Here is a 24,096-nt window from a genome sequence, read left to right as displayed (position 1 = left end):
AGTGACTTTGGGCGGTATTGTTGGCAGCAGTATTTGCAAAATCACGACGTGCCTGCAAAAAATAGTTCTGTACGTCAACAATCAAGATTTTCTCTCGTGTACGTTATCGCATTTTATTAGTGCATTATAGTTTGGTGTGCACTAGTTTACGATCATTTTACTAATTTATTTCAAAAGTGAGGTATATTTTTAGAATAATTTTAATCCTTACTTTTGGGGCGCCATTTTGTGTATGCCGGTGGATTTTCCCCGTAGTTGTCAAAAATTTAAGTTATAAATAATATTTTCTTGCTCAAAGGTTTTTCGTCAGCCTTTGCAGCTCACTCACGATAAGTTTCCCGTGATCTTTCGGTCACTGTTACACAGGTGAGTAGCATTGTTTTTTCGTTGTTGATTTAAATGTCCAAATTATTAGTTTGTCACTTCATTACTGTCACTCCCATTTATTTTTCTTTGGAAAATTGACGTTTGTCACTATGCAGAGCTATTAATCAGCATTTGAAACCGTAATTTACACGATTTCCACCACACACAACTTTGCTCATAAAACAGTGGATCATGTTGGATATCAGTGTCAATTTGTTTTAGTTTTCTCGACAATGTCCTTATAGAATTCTGATAAAATAATGACTATTGCAACGAGAGGTCAGGGAGTTACAGGAGAAAACTTGGATGTGCAAGTAAGTCCCTTAAAACGGCCCAAACCGTGCCCATAATGACATAACTTTCGCACATAGGGTCCAGCTCCTGGGCCGTCAGAGGCAACCACTGACGAACTACCAAACGAAAATGCCGAACCCGATTTCCCCCACGATAAACTAGCGTCTTTAGACGAGAAAATATCAAATATAAGATGGGTGGTGCCAGTGTTGCCCGACCAAGAACTAGAATGTTTACTCAAAGTTTCAATCGATTTAGCGCGAAAAAATTTGGATACGAGATCAGAGGCGTGTCAGCGGTTCTTTCGTGAGGGCCTTACCACCTCCTTCACCAAAATCCTCACTGACGACGCCGTCTCGAGCTGGAAGGCGAATATCCATGCCTGCATCCACAATAACTGCTTGAAATTGATTGAATTATGTGTTGCCAAACTGTCTCACGATTGGTTTCCGCTGCTGGATTTGTTGGCGATGGTCTTGAACCCAAATAATAAGTTTCACACCTTCAATTCGTCAAGACAGAGTGAAACGGCTGGTCCTGGGTCGACTTTGAGTGAAGAGGAATTGTTTGCTAGACCGTCTAATGATCTTAGAAACCCCAGAGGGTGGTTGGTTGATCTCATAAATCGATTTGGGGAACTCGGGGGATTCCAGTTGCTGTTAGATAGGTTTCAAAGTGGTAAAAATTTAAGTGTCTCTGTTGTATTTGCACTTCTGCGACCGTTTGGACTTTGTTACGAATTTTTAACTCCGCATACGATCAACAAGTATATTCTACCCATATTGGTAAGTATTTTTCAACACTTGCCACAGAGTCGGGATTTTCAGATTGCCGTTGTTTTTTCAGCAATAGTTTGGACCTTACGTAAAAACAATCTCTTTCTTTTGATTTTTACTTAGAATCCATTCTATTGCTAGAAAAACCGTAGAATTAGATTTGAACAACCAGCGCTCTTGTGGACAATCTAACAGCAAAATTAATGGTTTTTTGTTTTTGAGAACGTTTATGTGGCAAATTTAATTGGTGAGGTTATAAAACAACAGGGAACATAAGAAAGCTGCACTTATAATTGTTAAAAATACTGGTCATGTCGTATGTGTGCTCTCAGTATCTAAACATACAAGAAGCGACAAAAAATTCATAATTTATTTTTATATAAAATTGTTGCTTTGCTTGTAAATTTTATTTATATCGTGACCACTCAAGTGGTCTTGAGAGACCACTTAAATTACAGATAATGGTATCAGTGTGTACTGAAATAACGAATATTTCGTATTGTTATAAAATTTGTTTCTTCAAGTTTATGGCTTTATTTTACGTAACTATTTCGTAACAAATTAACGGACTTCCAATTTTCTCTGAAGGTTCAAATATTTTGTATTTAATATATTAATATTTAATTTAATATTAAGATGCAATTTTACGAGGAATACGCAGGTATACCTTGGTGGTTTAAAGCGACTTTAGATAATGTTTAAACTTATTGTTCTCTTTGTTAATTTTTTGTGAATTAGTAAAAATTATCCAGAAACTGGTTTCGATGGCGATTTTCTAGCTTTTAACATTAAGTTTTGGTTCTGTTAGCAAACGTGGCATTTTAGTTGAATAGTATTAAATTTCAAAACTCTTCGATTGATCTGAAGTATCGTTCATTTCATTTGAGAAAACATCAAAGTCTGTGGAAGGAACACAAACATTTTTTCAATTTGTAAATAAAACAATTTGAAGTAGGTCACAAAAGATTAATAATTTTGTTCGAGGATTGTGTTCAGTTGGTCACTTTTTCGTAAATTCCTTGATACACATATTTTTATTTGACGATCTTATCTTTCTCTTAACAATCTCTTAAATAATGAGATAATATTAGCGTTTTTTATAGCCATATAATAATTATCTCGTTGTAGGAATTAAAGATTTTTACGTGAAATAAAGTGAGATAGAAGAAGTTTTTAGTTAGGGTTATATTTCGATGACTAAGCGCACAATTGTTATGTTCGAAATTTATTATATTGAAAAAATGCATTTTAAATTTTTGTACAATTTGTGCAACACTAGTACTTACACAATATACATTAAACAGAATTTTAATAGTTTTTTGGGCGTACAATAATTGTGCTAAGATAAAACTCCATGTATTTATTACAACCTTCAATAAAGTTAAAAATAAAGTAAAAATTTTTGTTTCTTACGTTAATTTTAATTTTCATTTCGTATTTTAAAAATGCTTTTCTGTATTTCAATTAATTATTTTTCACCAGTAAAACAGTCATTTGCGAAAAATGAGGATGCATAAATGAATTTCTCATAATTTTTATTTACGCTTGGTGTTGGCTTCACGTATTGCCTATTAAATCTAATTGATTTTTTTTGCATTATATAATAATTTGGGAAGCAATTTTTGTTTTGTGCATTTAAAGTGGGAGAAAATAATCATTTAAATTGAAGTAATTCATTCGGTTCTAAAATTTACATACATTACCTTATAGGCGATAACTGTTGACAGCTGATGTACTACAACTGTTGAATATTTTTTTATTTTTTATTTTACAGTATTTTTTTTTCAATAAAATGAATTTTTGAACACATTACCAGTTACGTCCACTTTTTCAAATGGCGCTGTTTATGCAAATCAATTAGCTAAAGACTGAGTTTAACACAAAAAATGCGCGATATAGAAATTGAAGAAACAATTAATTGCAGGAAATGGTTCCTGGCATATTAGAAAAACTGACCGACGATGAATTAAAGAGAGAAGCAAAAAACGAAAGTAAAAGCGACATTGTCTCAGCTATAATAAAATCATCAAAAAACCTAGCCTCGCGCGTTCCCAATCAAGAAGAACTAATCCGAACTCTTGAAGGTTTCCGTCTCACTATGATTTTAAGACAGTTGCAAATTTCCAGTTTTAATGGAAAAATGAACGCATTAAACGAAATAAATAAAGTCATTTCTAGCGTTAGTTACTATCCAAATAGACATCACGGAATTGAGGAAGAGGAATATCTAACACCCGAAAGAATGGCCGTATGTTTTGTCACTTTTCTTAATGTTTTTTCCTCGCTTCATTGTGGATAATTCCAGAAATGGATTAATGAAAATCGCGTCTTGGAAATCGTTCTACGCGACTCGCTCCACCAACCCCAGTACGTGGAAAAGCTGGAGAAAATTCTACGTTTCGTAATAAAAGAACGAGCGTTGAGTCTCAAAGACTTGGACGCTGTGTGGGCAGCTCAAGCCGGAAAACACGAAGCTATCGTGAAAAACGTCCACGATTTACTCGCGAAGCTCGCATGGGACTTCAGCGCCGACCAGTTGGACCATTTGTTCGAGTGTTTTCAAAACAGTTGGACGTCGGCATCGAAGCGTCAAAGAGAAAGATTGTTGGAGCTGATTCGGCGATTGGCTGAAGACGACAAAGACGGCGTGATGGCACATAAAGTATTGACGCTTTTTTGGAATTTGGCGCACGCTGAAGACGTAACGACGGAGATCATGGATCAGGCGTTGTCCGCACACGTGAAAATCCTCGATTATAGTTGTTCGCAGGAGAGAGATGCACAGAAAACTGTGTGGTTGGATAAGTGCGTTGAGGAATTGAAGAATGGGGAAATATGGGTGTTGCCCGCATTGAAACAGATACGCGAGATATGCCTGTTGTATGAGCAGAATACGAACGGGGGGCATGGGCAGAGGACGCATCATATGTATTACCGACAGGAGGTTATCGAGAGATTGCAAAGTCAACACTCGCTCGTTATTTTAGTTACGAATAGTCTTACGAGTTACATGGAACATCTACGTAATCTTTATAAGGAACAGCCAGAATTGACTAGCGAAACTTATGTTCCCGATGGACGCTACTGCCATGCTTTGCAAGTTCAAGAGAGACTGAATTTTCTCAGGTATTTATTTTGCACGGGTTTGTACAAATATTTTGGGAGATTTGGATAATCTAAGTTTTAATTCACTTGCGGCTTCAATTCAATTATTTTCTTTCATAAGAATACACTCGTAAAAATAATAATTTGTGCATTAGATATTCACACTTTTCTATAGTCAATACTAGAGCTAGAGAAAAATTTGCCCAATTTTTTTTAGCTTTATTGTTGATTACTAGAAGCAAGTAATTTATCTTAGTGCTAAAATAAGGCACTTTGAGAAATATACATGTGAATTGGCTTCTCTTCAGCGAAAAATAAGTTAAATAAAATAAAATGATTTGAATAATTCCTATGTGACTTAACGTATTACAATGAAGCAATTTCTGGAATGAAGGCGATGTGGTTTGTTTTTAAGCGAGGTATCGCTGCAAACCTATTTCAACATAACACATATTTTTTTTAAACGAACAATCAGACGAAATTTACCGCATTTCAATGAAAACGTTCCAAAATAAAGTGATTGAAGTTATTTGCAGGTGATTTGGCTCTTTGTTAAGCAAGTAATTGTGAAAATCATTTCCATATTAACAAATGCTGAAATAGATTTTTAAGGGATTTGGATTTTTTAAATGGGCAGTTGTTTGAATGTTTCTTTTTTTTCTGGTTTCGAAATAAAGTGCTGTGAGCTCTTTTTTAAGTATTTATTAATTAATGTTTTACAACGTATTTCAGAATACTGGCGATTTTAAGAAAATGATAAACCGACAATCTTAATCTTAATCTTAATCTAAAAATCTTAATGATTTTTTTCTCTAAATTCGTACCTTCACCAAACAATTTAATTATATTTCAAATACAATTTAACTACTGTTTCACTGAATTTTCATTGAATCTAAGGGTATTTTTCGACGAAAATTGCAAAATTTGATCTAGAAATGTATTATCTAAACTTGTTTTTGGAAGTTTAGAGTGTTTTCCATCGAAAATTGTATGGAATACGAATATTTTTTTCAAAATAAGGTGGAAAATTACTAACTTATCTTATCTAACATTTTTATTTTCTATGAATGCAAAAGAGTTTTAACCTATGATTTGATTATGAAAATTTTATAAAAACAAAACAAAAATACTTGCGTAAGCGAAACGAGTAATTTTCGGTAAATTCTAGAAATGTTGTCCAATGAACATGAAAAATCATTACAATTAAATCAGGAGATGCTTTGTATTTTAGGACGTTTTGCACAAGTAAAGTTAAAAAAAATGAAAATTTTTTGCTAAACAAAGTGAATACATACTCTGTAATAAAACTTCTAAACTGTTCTTGATCGAAAAATTTAATGCATTTATTTACATGACGTTTTTCGTGATTAAATTAAGGGGCTGATTTCATTTAAATTCTTGGTTAACGCTAAATTAAGAGAGAATTAAAAACTTTGCTTAACTTTGGAGTCGATATTAATATTGTTAATGTAGTTATTGTTGCGGGTTGATTTAGTGAAACATTGAAACCCTTTCAGATTTCTCCTAAAAGACGGACAACTGTGGCTGTGCAAAGAGCAGGCTAAGCAGATCTGGCAGTGTCTGGCTGAAAACGCAGTGTTTCAATCGGACCGTGAAGCCTGTTTCAAGTGGTTTTCTAAGCTAATGGGTGAAGAACCCGACTTAGATCCCGGAATAAACAAAGACTTTTTCGAAAACAATATTCTTACGCTCGATCCACTTTTGCTCACCGAAAGCGGTATCAAATGTTTCGAACGTTTTTTCAAAGCAGTCAACACAAAGGCTGAAAAACTTAAACTGAAACGGCGCTCCCTACTTACCGAAGATCCCGATCTGATCGGTTTAGACTACTTGTGGAAAGTGGTAACTTTATGTCCTGATGATATTGCCGAAAGAGCGATTGAATTATTACGCGAGGTCAGTACGAATCTAGGGCCGAGATTGCAGCAGTCGCAGATGGAATTCCACGAGAATTTTATAACGGAGTGTCACGACAGACTGCGTGCTCATTACGATACGGTCACAGTATTGCAAAAGTCGGAAAACGACAAAGATTTTAATAAGAATCAAATGCAGAATAGGATCAGAGCCGAGGCTGTGAAGATGTGTAGAGTGATGCGTGTCCTGCATGAGTATATAAGTGAATGTGATATTGCTTTTTTGGGGGAGAGGAAAATCCTGCCGTTGTATCGCGCCTGCAGAGGGAAACATTTGGCGGTGATTGTGCGCTTTTCGAGTCCTAGTCGGCAAGTGGAAGACTTGGAAATGTTCACGCACTCGAACGATACGTTGGCGTCGCTGCGTCGGCACATTTTGCGCCGGATTAAGCCGGGGGTTCACTGCAAATTGGAGCTTTTTATTAACGGGGAACCCCTGGATCCGGCCGACGATCGCAAGTTGTTGTCGCAGATGCCGATCCGGGATAAAATGGTAATTTAACTAATAGTATGGGAAAGTGGGGTAATTGCGGCTAAATTGTAGCTTATTTCGGCAAAGGTGATGCAAGTCAATTCCAATATGGCATCGTCGCAAGACAGCAGTTCCGATAGTTCAACTTCGTCCCCGCAACATCCCTACGACGGACCTAACATTGAAGCGGAAAATTTGTTACCAGGTGTTCTCATGTCGACTCAACACGTCTACGCTCAGTTTTTCTGTCAATTGTCTCATCTCGGCAGCGTTTTGGAGTACCCCCCGCTGCGAGACGGAGGCTACGGACTTCTCCAATTAATGCCCTGTGATACTGAAACAACGGAAAAATTGCGAATTCTTTTTACCACTCCCGGGGAACAAAATATCACGATGGATAATATGTTTTTCAGTGCGACTCCAGCTGAAGTATGTTTTATTCTGTTCGAAGTATCAATTTTGATTGTTTTTGTGACAGGTCTTGTATAACTTGGAAGTGCTGTATGCGATGCTAATGCCAGCGATAGAACCGTTATCGGAAAAAACGTACGAATTTCAGTACAGCTTTATGACGTCGGGTGAAGCCCACCTATTCCTAGAAATGTTAACGAAAAACAACTTTATGTCAAGTGCCGACAATGTTACTCGTAGATCAGCATATTTAGTAGTTTTAAAAATTTGCAAACTTATTTTAACTTCTGTTGCGCATGTACTTGTGAGATTGAGCGAGGATCACACACCGCCGGAAACAGAACCGAGCAGTGAAAACATCACAACGCCCGGAATGCATCTACGATCGGCGCTACGAACGATTCCTGGACATTCTGATCAGGTATTTATACGGCAATGTTTGGTTTTAAACTCAAAATGTAGTTTTTAATTTTGATTTTGACCAAGAAACGAGATCAAAATTTTATGTAGAGCCCAGAGGCGGATTGGAGTCTTTAGGTACAATTTCTCCAATTTTAGATTTTTCAAGAAACTGTTTGTAGTTAGTAGCAAAAGTAAATGTATTAAGAAAAAAATAAATTTTTGCAGCAAATTAAAGGTTTAAATACCTATACGTGTAAAAATAATGTCTATAATACTTGTAAATCTGCGTTTTGACTTTTCATCAAATTCATCAAATATTTTTCAGTATTTCTGACACCGAGAATACTTTGAACTCCTCTCGTAACGCCTTCAAAGGGTAGAAGTGCATCTAAAATGCATAAGTCTTTTTGGCAAAACTTCAACAATTTTTTTAACGAAATTTTTACAAAAACACCAAACAAACAAAATTTGTAGTAACTGAGATGAGCCTGCAGCCAATTGTTCCACTAAAATTTTGACTTAAACTAACCATTTGTGAATCAGTCCAAAAATTCAAAGTGGTTGGTTTCCCACTTTATTACAATGGACGACCATAAATGGACCAATCATATACAAAAGTATAATTTTTTCAATGAATCAAAGAATCTAAAGTTGATTGGCTTTCTCCGTAATTTTAATGGCCGACCTCAAACGGACCAATCATCTAATAATGTAATTTTTCAATGAATCAAAAAAAGTCTAAAGTGATTGGTTTTCTCCGTAATTTTAATGGCCGACCTTAAACGGCCCAATCAAAATGCTTATCAATTTTACTACGAATACTACTTCAATGAATCAAGAATAAGAATATAATTTTACAATGAATCAAAAAAGTGTAAAGTGATTGGTTTTCTCCGTAATTTTTGATGGCCGACCATAAATGGACCAATCATATAGACAAGTATAATTTTTTCAATGAATCAAAGAATCTAAAGTTGATTGGCTTTCTCCATAATTTTAATGGCCGACTTCAAATGGACCAATCATCTATAAATATTCTTTTTCAATGAATTACAAAAACTCTAAAGTGATTGGTTTTCTCCGTAATTTTAATGGCCGACCTTAAACGGCCCAATCAAAATGCTTATCAATTTTACTACGAATACTACGTGCCTTACGTTAATTCATAAAAGGATGAGTCGGTCTTTAAGTTTGATAATCACAGCGCATGCGCGCGGGCTTTTTCAATTTGACAATTATGACATTTCCAAAAATCCAACAAAAAGACGCTTTTCTTCATTATTTCCGTCGAAATCTTCATTTAACGAATACTTTACAACATTATAATAAGGAAAGCATCAAATAATAATTATTCAATGAATTTCCATGAGGGTACCTCCTTGCGTTTCGTTGTTCTCAGGTAAAAATTACCTGGCCAAAGCGTGAAAATTTTATCGTTCAAACCCATATAAATGTTTTCTCAGTCGTACTAAGATTTATTTATTTGATCGTATGAATTTAAAGGTTAAATATTGAGTTATTAACTCAAAATCCCACTGGAAGACTGATAATTTTTAAATTTAAATTAAATTATTTATTTTTCAGATTTTACGGCAGGTGTCGATGAAGTTATCTCAGGGGCTCTCCCAGTTGATGGTCGCAGAGACGGGTAGCACGGGCCAGGCGCAGGCCTTGTTCAGTCAGGCGCTAAACTGGGAACTGCCCGATTTGAACACAACATTGGCACTGTTGCGTTTGGTGTGGGCAGCAAGTAGCGACAATTTGAACGCTTTGAACGCCTCGCCTGAGGTGCTTCACTCCCTCGCCGATCCAAAGAAACGCAACGTACCGTTAGAATTGCACACCAACGAGATTCTCTTGGTGAAAGAAGCATTAGAACTGCTCAGCATCGCTCTAGTCCTGAACCCTAGTAGTTTGCAGCATCTTTATCACGACAAAAGGTGGCCTTACTTTATCACGGATTTAGTTCTATTAAATCCGAGCTGCGCCGTTCGCATCGCCGCCGCCGAACAACTGATCATCATTTGTACGTGTGGTGCTGCGAGCAGATTAGCTCTCCAGTTAATCACGCCTTTGTTGTTCTCCTTGTTGGACACGTTAGTGTTGGAAAATGCAAATACGTCGCACGAACTTTTTCAATTGTTGAGTCAGTTAGTGAACGTTGCTTATTTGACGGGTTGTCCGTTACAAAACGCTGACGCTTTATTAGCCAAAGAAGTCGCTTGGTTGCGCAAAGCGAGAGATAAAAACGAGGTTCTTATTGAAGGACATTTGACGTTGACGAAGGAACTACTTCATTTTCTCACGCCGGAGCAAAAATGCGAATTGGGAAGTGCGGATACCGGAAGTTTTATCAAGGAATTGCTCGAAGATTTTCTCTTTCCGGCCAGCAAGTTGATGTTGCAGTTGAGCAAAACGGGACTGTTGGGCGAAGACCCCGCGATACCGGTCTGCGATACGCCGCAGACACAAGCAGCAGCTTTTAATCTTTTGATTTCGCTATGTTTGAACTGTGTTCAGAATTTTAAGCAGTTGGTCAGCATGCTGACGGAAATGTTCTATTCGGGTAAGTGGCTTCACCCACACTTGCTTATCTCATTTTTTATTTTTTAAGTCAGTATCACTTAGCAATAATTTTTTTACCAATAAATCGCTTGGAATCGGTTCGGTTCGTAATTCAGATTTTTTTTGTGAAATGTTTTGATGAAACATGTAAGATTTTGACTCAAAATTGAATTAAGTGAAAGTATAACTGTATAATTACCATTTTATTTTTATGTTTTTATGTTTTTGTATCGATGTATGTTCATGTTACGGGGAGTAATAATAACAACAATTTCAATTTTTCAATTTTTATTATCAGCCAAGTATGTACAATACATATATATTACAAAAGATTAATAACTCATCGGTAGTTGCTTTTGAAACAGAAAGTATAGTCCAGTCAGATAAGTTCTCAATTCAAAATTTTGGGCATATGCTTGAATTTTTTAAATAAAGGACGTATTGTAAAAGACATTGAATCGAAGAAATTGGTTTTTCAACCTCCGAAAAGAAGTTACAAAAGTAATGTGTTTATTCAAAGCTAGGAAAAAATAGTTCTAAATAAAAATTGTATAGCATAAGGTTTTACATAAAAATGTTCGTTTAACATTTTTTGATATTAAAATTAACAAACTTGTGGTGGTTTCAGTTATAGGTAATGAATAATTGGTAAAAACTTTTCATTTTTCATGCGTGAGCCTTTGTTCAAAATCGATGTAAATTGCTTGAAGTAACTTAAAGTTTTTCATCGTTTTGAGGGTAAAAGAATTTGGTTTATTAGATCCTGAGACAGCGATAGTGGAATGGGATTATCTGCCCACCATTGGTCCTCGTCCATTTCAAGGTTTCGTCGGTTTGAAGAACGCCGGCGCCACCTGTTACATGAATTCGGTGTTGCAACAGTTGTACATGGTGGAGAGCATCCGCGAAGGCATTTTGGCGGCCGAAGGCGCGGCCACCGACCCGAACGAGGATTTCACCGGCGAAGAACGTCTGGAATTAGACGCTGATTGCACCGACGATCGCAACTGTTTCGACGATAACCGAAAAGATTACAACGTCGGTATTCTGAAGCAGGTACAAGCAATATTCGGTCACTTGGCCTGTTCACGCCTTCAATACTATGTGCCTAGGGGACTTTGGAGACATTTTAAACTTCAAGGTGCCTCGCGTGCTTGTTTTAAATTCTGTTACTGACTGTTGTCGCTTTAGGTGAGCCAGTTAATCTGCGGGAACAACAGGACGCTGTAGAATTTTTCATGTCGCTTATAGAAAGTTTAGACGAGGCGTTGAAAACCCTCGGACACGAACAGATCATGTCCAAGATTTTGGGCGGTTCGTATTCTGATCAAAAAATTTGCAAAGGCTGTCCTCATCGGTATTCGAAAGAGGAGCCGTTCAGTGTTATTAGTGTAGATATAAGGAATCATAGCAGTTTGCAAGATTCAATGGAGCAGTATGTCAAAGGGGAATTGTTGGAGGGCGCTGACGCTTATTATTGCGAGAAGTGCGCCAAAAAAGTAGTAACAGTGAAGCGACTGTGTGTCAAGAAGCTGCCGCCTATTTTAGGAATACAGTTGAAGCGATTTGAATATGATTTTGAACGAGTTTGTGCCATCAAGTTTAACGACTATTTTGAGTTCCCTAGAGATTTGGATATGGAGCCGTATACAGTTTCAGGATTGGCGAAAATCGAAGGGGAGATTATAGACTGTGATTTAGATCCCAATGCAAGTGATACTTGTACTAAATATCGCCTGTCTGGGATAGTTGTACATTCAGGTCAAGCCTCAGGTATTTAGTCTCAATCAATGGCAAAAAACTACAATTTTTTCCTCAAGGTGGTCACTATTATTCGTATATTAGACACCGGGACGCTTCCGGTGACGTCAGGTGGTATAAATTCGACGACGGTGACGTGTCAGAGTGTCGAATGGGCGAAGACGACGAAATGAAAGTCCAGTGTTTTGGGGGCGATTACATGGGGGAGGTTTTTGACCCGATGTTGAAACGAACGACGTATAGAAGACAGAAACGGTGGTGGAACGCCTACATGCTCTTCTACACCAGACACGACGTCGAAGAAAACGACTTAACGAAAGCGATGAACGAAATGAAAATTTGTAAATAATTAACTTAATGAAGGAATAAAATTTAACAGTCTTTTCAGCAGGCAGAAAAGAAACTCATCTGAAAATGCCGCTGGCAATAGAGAACAGCATCCGCAAGCAAAACATCAAATTCCTCCACCATCGGAGTCAATTCTCGATAGAATATTTTTCGTTTATTAAAAAACTAGCGAGTAGTTGCGCGCAGCCAAACCCTCGTCCTGGCCAATCAAATGATTTGATTGAGCAACAAACTCTACTCAGCGTCCAACTGCTCAGCAACTTTCTGTTTCATACAGGGTGGCATACGAAGAAGAACTTGCGCGGGCCTGCAATGGACTGGTAACTTTCTTACGCCCCTTGTGTCCAAAATCTTGACCATTCATTGTAGGTGCGATGTGCTGTGCATGCACTTGCGCTTTTCCCCGGCAATCCGCTCGTGGTTTGCCCATAACATGTTGTTCAGTCACATGCACAGATTCTGCGACTACCTGCTCAGCTGTCCGAGTAACGAAGTTAGGTCCGCTTTTATTAAAATCATCGTTTTATTGGCGCACTTTTCGATCAATGACGGGCCGTGTCCTTGTCCCCCTGGGATGAATAATCCCGATCCGAACGCGTCGTTGAGTGATCATGTGTTGTGGGCGCTTTTGGGGCTACTACAAAGGGAAGTGAGCGAACACGGGCGTCATTTGCCGCATTATTGTTCCGTTTTTCACATGTATGCCAATCAAGGTAAAGTTTGGGTTGTTTTGCGGAGTTGGAGGTTTGAGTTTGATTGGGTTTGTAGGCGTGCAGGAGAAGGCTCAACTTTTGAAAATGAACGTGCCAGCTACGTTTATGTTGGTCGCGTTGGACGAGGGTCCAGGACCGGCGATTAAATACCAGTATACAGAATTAGGAAAGTTAAATCAATTAGTTTCATGTTTGATACGTTGCTGTGATGTTAGTTCCAAATGCCAGTCGAGTACGGGTGGCCCCATTTTACCTAATCCGTATGCGGATCCTATGTGTCCCGATTATATTATGCCGATATCTCCTCAAGCCGCCGATATTCTCTATAATCGTTCTAGGTGAGTTGTTTTACGATTTATTTTACAGTCGTGAGGCAACTGAATTCAAGGTTTTTTTTTTGAGTAAGACCCGACCTGATCTAATTTCAGTATAGATGAAACGTTTTTGTTAAAAATATATAAAAAATTAAAACTGATCAAATTATGTGTCTACATCTTCACATCTTCTTCCTGGATAAAGTCAGAAACTTTTTTTTGCAATGATTTTTCAATAAATTGATTCTAACAAGATATAGTTTCGACAAAGAGAAAACTGAGAAAATTATAGTTTTCTTGAAACGTGTTGTATTTTTGTAATTCAAATAAGTTTTTGGTGCAAAAATCATTTCGATATCTGAAACCCAAGTTTTTGCATTTTTTTTGTGTAGTGTCGCCGACTTATCTTAGTTTGCGGCCCAGTTATCCTCTTGCAATCATTTCAAAGACGGAAAAATGGTGAATAATGAAATAATCATTTAATTTTACTTATAGTTAATTTATTTTTGAGCAAAATCGCTTGAAACTACGTAATTTCGGAATGCCGTTCTCTTATAAGTTGGCTCTTCGGAAATCGTAAAGTTCATTATTAATTTTTAAAGAATTTTTTGTTGTAATAAAAAATACTGTATTAAGTGAAACTCATCATATCTTTGATTTTTTAATTTAATTTAAAGATATGAGTATAAATTGTGAAAATTCTTTCACGGTATTCTCTCTTTCGTAACCACAAGAGTTTTAATCTAATTTATAGTTAGGTGCACTTTTTTAATCAGAGATAACAATCTGTGAAACCTGGGGAAATACTAGTCTTATTTGTCACCTTTTTGTTGAGTCTACTAAAAGTATATTTTTTCTATATTTCGATAACTAATAATCACTCAGAACAGAATTCAGCATTTGTTATTAAATAATTTATATTTTTCTCTGTGAATGTAATTTTCTTCAGAATTTTTCTACAATTCCTTTCAATTGAGATGAAGCAGTAATTAATTAAAGTTGCTGCACAACAAGAAAACATATTTCGTTTATCAGTGCATTGCATTTTCATTCTTTTTGCATTCATCTAGCTTTATAAAGCGTTTAATTTTTTAACTGTTATTAGATATTTGTTGTTAGACGAATAAAGTTAGTAATGATTTTTTTTAATTTAACTAATTTTGTCGACGTTTATCCAAGTTGTTTAACAACCATTCCACGATAATTGTCAACTTTCGCATAAATTTTGATCCGATTTATTTTTATGAAAAATCTGTTACTATCATGACTAAGTATAATTTTTTAATGAAAAAATCAAATCTTTGCATCTTTTAACTCCGGTGTTCCGTAAGTAGATTAGTTTGAAATAGTCCTCTGTAATTTGGAGCAGAGTTCGTTCAAAGAAAGTAATTAATAATGCTAAAGAATTCTATACTTACACAAAGTCAAGATCTTTAAAATTAGAAGTATAAATTATTTTTCTAAACCTTACGACAAAATATTAATTGAACGTAATTTATGTTAACTAAATTCAATTCCACAAGAATGGTGTTTTTTTTTTTTGATAATCGTTAATTGTTTCTTATTTTTGTTAAAATTTCCGTGTTGTAATAATTGTTACTTGGCATAATTTTTTGTTCCGTCCGTAATCTCACTATTTTTCATTTTTGTCGTACACTTATTCCTCTGAATTGCCGAGTTTTTATAAAAAAAAAATCATTCAAATATTTCTATTATGAGTAAACAGGTCTAGTACTTATACCATATTTTTGTTTTTTTGAAAGTATTCACAGATTTTTTAACTTCCTTTACTAGACGCATTTGTAGATAATAGTTATTTTGGGAAAGTTCATTCATCTAGATTATGGAGGAGTCTAACTTGTAAAATAAAAAAATACTTGCATCTAGAAAATTTTACTACACATCTTGCAAGAAAACTGTAATTTTCTCAGTTTTTTTTTTTCGAATTTCATTTGTGTATATGTTAGAATCTACGTTCATTTAGGTATCATTTACAAAAATATAAGTTTTTCTACAGCCGTCAAAAAATCGTGACATTTATGCATGGTTACCTATGCGCGAAGTTTGACGTTTTTTCACTGTGAAAAAATATTATTTTTTCACGGTTTCACAGTGAAAAAATAATATTTTTTAACTGTGCAGGCAACTCGATTTTTCAGATCATTTTGTTCCAACTTATTTCTGTTACAATTTTAGTAACACGAAAAGACATCAACAGCAACCGAAATGAAGAGACGGATCGATAATGAGAGGTAGTTTTAAAGGTTTTATAATTATACAGAACAATATTACAAAACAATAATAATAGATATTTACTTTGACATATGAAAATTAAATGTGCATGACGAAAACGTGCCCCCGTTTATCCCCAGAGGCCTGAGTGAAGACGCTTGTAAATGAAAGTTATTTTCGCCATTAAAAGAAGCCGATGTAGAAGGTTGAGTGATTTTGTTTTCTTCTGTGGAGGAAGAAGGTTGAATTTTATTGGCAATTTCAATTTTATTATTCAAAGAGTCCTCGATGTAACTTTCTGCCACTGTGCTGCTTCTCCAGCCCCCATGACGTTTAATTGAAATTAGATCACCTCCAGCATTCGCCAAAAGAGTGGCAGAGCTTCTTCTGAAGCAGTGACCAGTATATTTTTTAGGTTCGTCTTTGTTAAGCCACTTTGCAATCAAACTTGGTATCTCTCCGATTTTGTTAATTCCAACATTTTGATTCACACATTTTCCGTTGGTATACTTTAAAAATAAACGGTCACTAGTCGCCCGTGGAGGCCGCAAAGCTCTATATTTTCTGACAATTTCTATATTTTCTAAATTTGAAACAGTAAATATTCGTTCGCAGTGGGTTTTTGTATCAGGCACCTTCACAATTAAGACAGACTGTTTATCTTCTATGTCAGTTAGCTTCATTTTAACTAATTCTTCACGTCGAAGGGCTCCCGATATACCCAAAATTAGCACAGTCTATAAATAAAACGAGTTGTTTTGATTTGTATTACACTAATATGATAAGTTTACCTTCATCAGTAAATATATCTTGTCATCTGCTTCATTAATAAACTTGCTAATGTCTTCTTTGTCTAAAATTTGCGACTTCTTGCTTCTGTAACCTACGCTTTTGCTTTTCAGGTAGGGCACTAACTTCGGAAACTTACGTGTATCGATATTCTCTTTAACGTTTAAGGTGGCTTTCAACATCGCATAAAGGGCCCAGAGTGTTGGTGGCTTTAAGGTGGTAGACTTTTCTTCCAAATACGCCAACAAAACATTTTCCGTTACTTGATCAATCTTTTTCATAGAACACCACTGCCGAAACTGAAGATACGTTTTTTCGTACTGCGGTCTTGATTTAGCAGGCAAAAGATTCGACACTGCCGCGCTTGCAATTGCATCTATTTCGTTTTCGCTGCTAAAATCCATCACACTTCTTCAACAAAAATACCTATTGTGACAAATTTTTCGCAACTATCACTTTTATTTATCATCGTAACCATGCAAGCAACTCGATTTATCAGACCATTTTGTTCCAACTAATTTCTGTTACTTTTTTCTTCATCTGGAGGCTGTAGAAAAAACGTTGTTTGTATTTCGTGGCGAAATTCATGTTTTAATGGCGCCTTCGAATGTCTTTTAGGTCTCGACCTGGCGGTCTCGACTAAAATAACATTCTCAGGCGCCATTAAAAAAACACTCATTTCGCGCACTTAATACAAAATAGTAATTTTTGTATTAAGTGCGCGAAATGAGTGTTTTTTTAATGGCGCCTGAGAATGTTATTTTAGTCGAGACCGCCAGGTCGAGACCTAAAAGACATTCGAAGGCGCCATTAAAACATGAATTTCGCCACGAAATACAAACAACGTTTTTTCTACAGCCTCCAGATGAAGAAAAAAGTAACAGAAATTAGTTGGAACAAAATGGTCTGATAAATCGAGTTGCTTGCATGGTTACGATGATAAATAAAAGTGATAGTTGCGAAAAATTTGTCACAATAGGTATTTTTGTTGAAGAAGTGTGATGGATTTTAGCAGCGAAAACGAAATAGATGCAATTGCAAGCGCGGCAGTGTCGAATCTTTTGCCTGCTAAATCAAGACCGCAGTACGAAAAAACGTATCTTCAGTTTCGGCAGTGGTGTTCTATGAAAAAGATTGATCAAGTAACGGAAAATGTTTTGTTGGCGTATTTGGAAGAAAAGTCTACCACCTTAAAGCCACCAACACTCTGGGCCCTTTATGCGATGTTGAAAGCCACCTTAAACGTTAAAGAGAATATCGATACACGTAAGTTTCCGAAGTTAGTGCCCTACCTGAAAAGCAAAAGCGTAGGTTACAGAAGCAAGAAGTCGCAAATTTTAGACAAAGAAGACATTAGCAAGTTTATTAATGAAGCAGATGACAAGATATATTTACTGATGAAGGTAAACTTATCATATTAGTGTAATACAAATCAAAACAACTCGTTTTATTTATAGACTGTGCTAATTTTGGGTATATCGGGAGCCCTTCGACGTGAAGAATTAGTTAAAATGAAGCTAACTGACATAGAAGATAAACAGTCTGTCTTAATTGTGAAGGTGCCTGATACAAAAACCCACTGCGAACGAATATTTACTGTTTCAAATTTAGAAAATATAGAAATTGTCAGAAAATATAGAGCTTTGCGGCCTCCACGGGCGACTAGTGACCGTTTATTTTTAAAGTATACCAACGGAAAATGTGTGAATCAAAATGTTGGAATTAACAAAATCGGAGAGATACCAAGTTTGATTGCAAAGTGGCTTAACAAAGACGAACCTAAAAAATATACTGGTCACTGCTTCAGAAGAAGCTCTGCCACTCTTTTGGCGAATGCTGGAGGTGATCTAATTTCAATTAAACGTCATGGGGGCTGGAGAAGCAGCACAGTGGCAGAAAGTTACATCGAGGACTCTTTGAATAATAAAATTGAAATTGCCAATAAAATTCAACCTTCTTCCTCCACAGAAGAAAACAAAATCACTCAACCTTCTACATCGGCTTCTTTTAATGGCGAAAATAACTTTCATTTACAAGCGTCTTCACTCAGGCCTCTGGGGATAAACGGGGGCACGTTTTCGTCATGCACATTTAATTTTCATATGTCAAAGTAAATATCTATTATTATTGTTTTGTAATATTGTTCTGTATAATTATAAAACCTTTAAAACTACCTCTCATTATCGATCCGTCTCTTCATTTCGGTTGCTGTTGATGTCTTTTCGTGTTACTAAAATTGTAACAGAAATAAGTTGGAACAAAATGATCTGAAAAATCGAGTTGCCTGCACCGAAAAAATAATATTTTTTCACAGTGAAAAAACGTCAAACTTCGCGCATAGGTAACCATGCATAAATGTCACGATTTTTTGACGGCTGTAGAAAAATTACTATTCTAGTTTCATCCAGAAGATGAGGATGTGTAATAAACACAAAATTTACACAATTCTAGTTCTCAAAAACGTAGAAATTTTTATTTCATGCAGTTCTCATTAAACTTTTGCGGTGTTTGCTTCCCGACTGTTTAATTAATTTGATTCAATTGGCGAACCAAACGTCATGCGTGTGATTGTTTTCTCTCCAGTTATATCAAAAAAGTAATCGAGGACACCAATTTAACCGACGAAGCCATCAAACTCCTCCAGTTCTGTTCGTGGGAGAACCCTCACTTTTCGCGCACCGTTCTCTCTGAACTGCTGTGGCAGATCGCATTCGCCTACTGTCAGGAACTTCGCCATCACATCGAGATACTCCTGTCCGTGTTAGTGATCGAGGACTCGTGGCAAACCCACCGCATCCACAACGCAATCAAAGGCGTTCCCGAGGAACGCGAAGGTCTTCTAGAGACAATAGTACGTGCCAAGAATCATTATCAGAAACGAGCTTATCAGTGCATAAAATGCATGGTGGCGCTGTTCAGCAAATGCCAAGCCGCTCGCATCATGCTGAACAATCAGGCGGACCTGAGGCGGACTTGGACCGCCTCCGTGGCCTGGCTCCAGGACGAGCTGGAGCGAAAGTACCCAGCCAGCACCCAGTACGCTTACAGCACTTGGTCGCCGCCGGCTCAGAGCAACGACAGCTCGAACGGCTACTTCCTGGAGCGGTCGAACAGCGCGAGGAAGACGCTGGAAAGGGCGCTGGAGCTGATGCCGGACCTGGAGCGGGAGGAGGAGGACGTGAGCGAAGAGCAGGAATCTCAGGAGGAGGTGGTGGAGACGGCGCAAAGCGAGGAAGCCAAGCCCGAGCTGCCTGATATCACACAAAGTTGCGAACACACTCCTAACACGTACTAGGTAACGTTTAAGGCTACACCTCACTAGTACTACGCACGGTACAAATTTCACCTCCTCTTGACTTTTGATTGCCTTCTGGATGTATTTCGTTGTGTATTACTCGCAGTGCTTCGTGAATTTTGTACCATGCCGCTTCAGAGCCACATGTATATTTGTCTATTTATTTGAAAGTGGGACATGTGATATGTATGTATATAAACCTGACCTGACGCATTTTCGAATTTTTATATTGACCGGAATGCATTTCTGCTTACGTTCCTTTCTCGCAAGCAGTCCCATTAATTATTATCAAATGATACATGAGCTGCTCGAAAAATCTAAATACTGTTACTGGCCGCGAGGTTTCCTTTCGACTGCTTTTTCGGTTCACGTTTGGTACAGTAATGATGTTCATATGGTTCGAGTGCTTTGACTAGATAGTAAACAGTTTGTCTCTAACATTAAATTCAATGTAAATATCACTAGCAAAATGAAGTTTTGTGCTTTTATTATGGTGAATAATGACATAACCATTATTATTTTGTGATACTTTTTATTTGATACTTGAAGTCATAACCAAATTTAACTTCTACTCAAAAATTTTCACGTGTCTATTTATTTTCACGAAAATAATTTTAGTGTAAGGCAGACTAACATGTATATATCCACTAATGTTACGTTACGTTTTCGAGTAAGTACCGATCATGTCACAGGTATTTTATGTGTATTTATTATCAAATATACATATAGCTTATTTGTGTAGATAATATTGTATATTTATTTCCCTGTTTTCCCTCTTTAGCTTGATTGAAATGTGTTCATTCAATCGTTATTACGTTAGGTTTTGTTATGACTCAGACGAACCAACTTGTAAGGATTAGATGTTACGTGAATTTATTTTAATTTTATTCAATAATAATGAAATTAACTGTTATTCAATATGCCTACAAGTCATGGGGGATATGTATTTGTCTATATCCTAAACAAAACTTGTTACATGATTGGCCTCTCCCGCTTATTTTCACTTATAGGTTGGGGAGGCGACCAGCATTTTGATGGTTTATTTTAAGAGTTTTTCAGTATCGTTTTCGTTTAAGCTTCTTCCCCGACTTACTTTGTTTGTATATTATAATTTATATTAATTCATTATAAATAAAATTTAAACTTTTAGACTGTAGTTAATTGAATAAATGTACAAAACTCCCATTTTACCCAATGATACGACTTTTTCTCTAACTCCATCCCAACAATCAAATTATACACCTTTTAAGGTACGAATGCATTAATTTGGAACTAATTTTTTAGGAAGAATAATAAACATTAAACCCGGTTACAAAATATTTTAAATCATGTACAAATTGATAAAAAACATCTTTGTCTTAATTGATAGTATGGGTAAAACATAAAACGGGTAAAATAAGTTGCCTATGCCTTCAACTTCAACCCACATAACCTCTTGAGGCAGGGAATTCGATTTTTTATTGCGTTGTCATGAAACTTCGCGCATTTTTTAAAGTCGCAGAGGGCGCCAAGTTATCAAGTTTGGGGTTAAACAAGCCACTGTTGGCAGAACTTTGGTTGGCATTCGTGTGTGTTAGAAAATTGTCAAAATTTGAGTGTCACTTCTGGAAACTTCGCATGTGATTTAAAAATAGTCAAAATTGTGATGCGCAATTTTTGAAAATGGTAGGTTACCCCGTAGAGTTACCATTATTATCGTTTGCTTTTTCAGTCTGGTGGGATAATTTTAGCGGGGTTAGGTTTGGCGGCTGTGGGCTTCGCGGGGCGTTATGCCCTGCGCCAGCTCCCAAACGTGACAAAAACAATGAACGAAGCGATGAAAAATTTGCCGAAATTCGATGCCGAGACGATGGCCAACGCGAAATATTACAAAGGGGGTTTCGACCAAAAAATGAACCGCAGAGAGGCGGCGTTGATTTTAGGTTAGGAAGTGGGGTTAAGTTAAGTCGTGAAAACAGTTTGCTTGCAGGAGTTAGTCCAACCGCGAGCAAAGCAAAAGTGAAAGAGGCGTTTAAGAAGGTGATGGCGGTGAATCACCCGGACCGAGGCGGGTCCCCCTACTTGGCGTCAAAAATTAACGAAGCTAAGGACTTCTTAGAGAAGCATTCAAGATAACCCTAGGGTACGTGTAAATAAACTGTAACACTCAAACATGTAATGGCTGTATAAAATAGACAAAACGACTAGATTCATGTAGATACAAAAATAAACACTAGCGTAATTTATTCACTTCTGATGTTTCCTCCTCAACTTGTCTAAATTGCTCGAGGAGAAGCTGCCTGGAAGCTTAAACACATCCTGAAATAATCGTGTTTTCTATTTTAACGCAAATTACTTTGTGGAACTTACGGTCATAAACTGGTGGCAATTGATAACGTTTTCATGGCTGCGCATATTTCGAAAGCACGCGATTAATTCGCTCAGCTCCGAAGTTTGCAAAATGAGCGGTTTGTGTATTTTGATTAAAGTAATTGCGACCCGTAGCAAAATTTTTGAGCCTTCGTAAAACAAACAGTCCCAAATTCGCAAAACTGTCTCAGTTGGGAGAACTTCCGAATACAGGCAGATAAACCATTTGGTTGTGCCTAAGGCCCAAGGCATGCCAATATTTTGTATGTGTTGGTGTATTGCTGGCTCCGATTTTTGTATGAGGACGTTCAGAACGTCCAAATCTGTGAGCAAGCCGGACATGCTTGGAATATAATATTTGGGCAATATTTTTTCGACTAAGGTTTTAAGTAGCCAGAATGACGCTTCCTCGCTTTTTGTGGCAAGTAACAAAAGACCGGCTATGTAATTCAAGCCTTGACAATACCCCACCTCGGTATTTTGATGCGCAAACGTGGCCAGCACATTGAACAGTTGCTGTGGTAAGTGTTCGTGATTTGTGAAATAAATGTTGTCGGGGAATGTCCTAGGAAGATCGATTTGGATGGTGTCAATGAGCCCTTTGTTGCTAATCTTCTTTTTTAACTCTTGATAAGTGTAAGGGCTCTCTTCCCTTAATTTATTAGCGCCTGAAGTGGACATCCATACCGCAACTCGGCGGTCACTGGGAATGCCTTTGCGTATAAAGCGCTTCAAAGTATTTGATTTTCCATAACTGCTGTCCTTTATCGTGTTCCAACGTAGGGACCTCCTTGTTAGTATTCGCATGTATTTCGACATGAACTCATCATAGGCTTCGTAATTAAAATTATCAGGTCTTTCAAATCCATATTCGTCCACTTTACTGCAAGGAAAATGATTATCAAGCGGTGGCCTGGTTTCAGTTACCTGTAACTCGACTTTGCCATTGTTTACGTGCTGCTATCTCGGCATTTTCTAACAGATTAGATAGTTTTACCTACTTCCCACAATCATGACTCACTTTTGCAACCACTTTAATTGAAAAAGATACTCGGTATTAATAGCATGACACCAGATGACCTACAATTATCATTAATGTACAATTCATTGCGGTCAATCAATAATTCTAACTGTAAGAGCGGCATGAAATAAATTTGAATTTCGTGAATCATGTAATCACTTTTTTGGCCCAAAACTAACAATTGGAGGTGTCTTTCCCAAAAAATAAGAAAATTACGTACCGGGGAATTATTTTTGTCGCCTGTTTTTACTCCTATTTCAAAATTCTGTCTCTAACGCCCACATTTCTCACATTCCACACTTATTTTTGATTTTAGGAACTTTAGTTTTTCTTAACCTCACTTTTGCTGTTGTCTTGTCACTTTTGTTTTGTCAAATCAAATTTGTAGCTTGTAAATTGCATGTGTCACTGTAAACAAGTTTTTGGCCTTATTTTGTGCCAAAAATCTGATATCAGTTAAAATTCTTTTGATTTTGCGTTGTAAGCCTGTTTGGGTTATTTTTGGGAAATGTCGGCCTCTTTAAGTCGTGAGCAAGAGGCCTTTCTGGAAGAATGTGCGTTGGAGTTTTCAGACAGATTCACGGACGCTGATTTTGAGTACAAGAAAATATACGACCTGGGGATCCCCAAACCGCCAATAATGAGCCCCTGGTATAGCAAAGCGAGGTTTAACCGAGACAGGGGCGAAAACCGGTACAATGAACGCAGAGACTACCGTTCTGATAATCACAGGGACCGCAGTTCGTACTACAAGGACCGAAGATATAGGCCATATTAGTTTTTTACCAAATCTTTAGTAAATATTGTAAAAATTACGATTTTTGTGGATGAATTGTGTCATTATTTATTAAATAAATCTAATCAAGCAAAGCCATATGGCAACTTAATTCGATTTAGTTTAATTTTGAATTAAATCTTAATTTTGCTTTCTGTAAACCGATCTTAA

At 36.8% G+C, this 24,096-nt stretch overlaps 4 protein-coding genes across 17 annotated transcripts; 2 read left to right on the top strand and 2 right to left on the bottom strand.

Moving 5' to 3' along the window:
• The first annotated feature begins 3 nt into the window (after nucleotides 1–3).
• LOC661487 (mitochondrial import inner membrane translocase subunit TIM14) lies at nucleotides 4–22,009 on the top strand. 7 transcript variants are annotated; one of them, XM_008202249.3, is made up of 17 exons: nucleotides 4–98; nucleotides 299–366; nucleotides 589–680; nucleotides 738–1,445; nucleotides 3,361–3,684; nucleotides 3,742–4,562; nucleotides 6,059–6,971; nucleotides 7,023–7,379; nucleotides 7,429–7,782; nucleotides 9,348–10,329; nucleotides 11,089–11,469; nucleotides 11,520–12,101; nucleotides 12,149–12,430; nucleotides 12,478–12,757; nucleotides 12,807–13,150; nucleotides 13,206–13,488; nucleotides 19,069–20,929. In XM_008202249.3, the coding sequence occupies exons 3-17, from the start codon at nucleotides 627–629 to the stop codon at nucleotides 19,778–19,780; spliced, it is 7,377 nt and encodes a 2,458-aa protein (XP_008200471.2). In that variant the 5' UTR covers nucleotides 4–98; nucleotides 299–366; nucleotides 589–626; the 3' UTR covers nucleotides 19,781–20,929. The 7 variants fall into 7 exon arrangements, with proteins under 7 accessions (XP_008200471.2, XP_064212874.1, XP_064212875.1 ...); XM_064356805.1 differs by lacking the exon at nucleotides 4–98 and adding an exon at nucleotides 21,750–21,968 and having other exon boundaries at nucleotides 226–366; nucleotides 19,069–19,780; XM_064356806.1 differs by lacking the exon at nucleotides 4–98 and adding an exon at nucleotides 21,330–21,445 and having other exon boundaries at nucleotides 226–366; nucleotides 19,069–19,780.
• On the bottom strand, nucleotides 15,718–17,180 carry LOC135266322 (uncharacterized). 3 transcript variants are annotated; one of them, XR_010334280.1, is made up of 3 exons: nucleotides 16,625–17,180; nucleotides 16,488–16,572; nucleotides 15,718–16,433 (listed from the first exon to the last, which is right to left on the bottom strand). XR_010334280.1 is itself a non-coding variant. In XM_064356809.1 (3 exons), the coding sequence occupies exons 1-3, from the start codon at nucleotides 16,887–16,889 to the stop codon at nucleotides 15,777–15,779; spliced, it is 1,014 nt and encodes a 337-aa protein (XP_064212879.1). In that variant the 5' UTR covers nucleotides 16,890–17,180; the 3' UTR covers nucleotides 15,718–15,776. The 3 variants fall into 3 exon arrangements, 2 of the variants coding, with proteins under 2 accessions (XP_064212879.1, XP_064212878.1); XM_064356809.1 differs by having other exon boundaries at nucleotides 16,488–16,579; XM_064356808.1 differs by having other exon boundaries at nucleotides 16,488–17,180.
• On the top strand, nucleotides 17,180–18,658 carry LOC135266323 (uncharacterized). 3 transcript variants are annotated; one of them, XR_010334281.1, is made up of 3 exons: nucleotides 17,180–17,751; nucleotides 17,804–17,888; nucleotides 17,943–18,658. XR_010334281.1 is itself a non-coding variant. In XM_064356811.1 (3 exons), exons 1-3 carry the CDS (start codon nucleotides 17,487–17,489, stop codon nucleotides 18,597–18,599), a joined length of 1,014 nt encoding a protein of 337 aa, XP_064212881.1. In that variant the 5' UTR covers nucleotides 17,180–17,486; the 3' UTR covers nucleotides 18,600–18,658. The 3 variants fall into 3 exon arrangements, 2 of the variants coding, with proteins under 2 accessions (XP_064212881.1, XP_064212880.1); XM_064356811.1 differs by having other exon boundaries at nucleotides 17,797–17,888; XM_064356810.1 differs by having other exon boundaries at nucleotides 17,180–17,888.
• LOC661573 (uncharacterized protein) lies at nucleotides 21,921–24,005 on the bottom strand. Of its 4 annotated transcripts, none has more exons than XM_008202254.3 (4): nucleotides 23,371–24,005; nucleotides 23,057–23,209; nucleotides 22,130–23,012; nucleotides 21,921–22,078 (listed from the first exon to the last, which is right to left on the bottom strand). In XM_008202254.3, exons 2-4 carry the CDS (start codon nucleotides 23,074–23,076, stop codon nucleotides 22,007–22,009), a joined length of 975 nt encoding a protein of 324 aa, XP_008200476.2. In that variant the 5' UTR covers nucleotides 23,077–23,209; nucleotides 23,371–24,005; the 3' UTR covers nucleotides 21,921–22,006. The 4 variants fall into 4 exon arrangements, with proteins under 4 accessions (XP_008200476.2, XP_015835360.2, XP_064212882.1 ...); XM_015979874.2 differs by having other exon boundaries at nucleotides 23,057–23,161; XM_064356812.1 differs by lacking the exon at nucleotides 23,371–24,005 and adding an exon at nucleotides 23,261–23,357.
• Nucleotides 24,006–24,096: the final 91 nt, after the last annotated feature.

Source organism: Tribolium castaneum, chromosome 5 (genome assembly GCF_031307605.1).
Source record: "Tribolium castaneum strain GA2 chromosome 5, icTriCast1.1, whole genome shotgun sequence".
Classification (NCBI taxonomy): domain Eukaryota; kingdom Metazoa; phylum Arthropoda; class Insecta; order Coleoptera; family Tenebrionidae; genus Tribolium; species Tribolium castaneum.
Note: the sequence above shows the minus strand (reverse complement) of the source record. Positions and strands in the feature narration are given on the sequence as shown.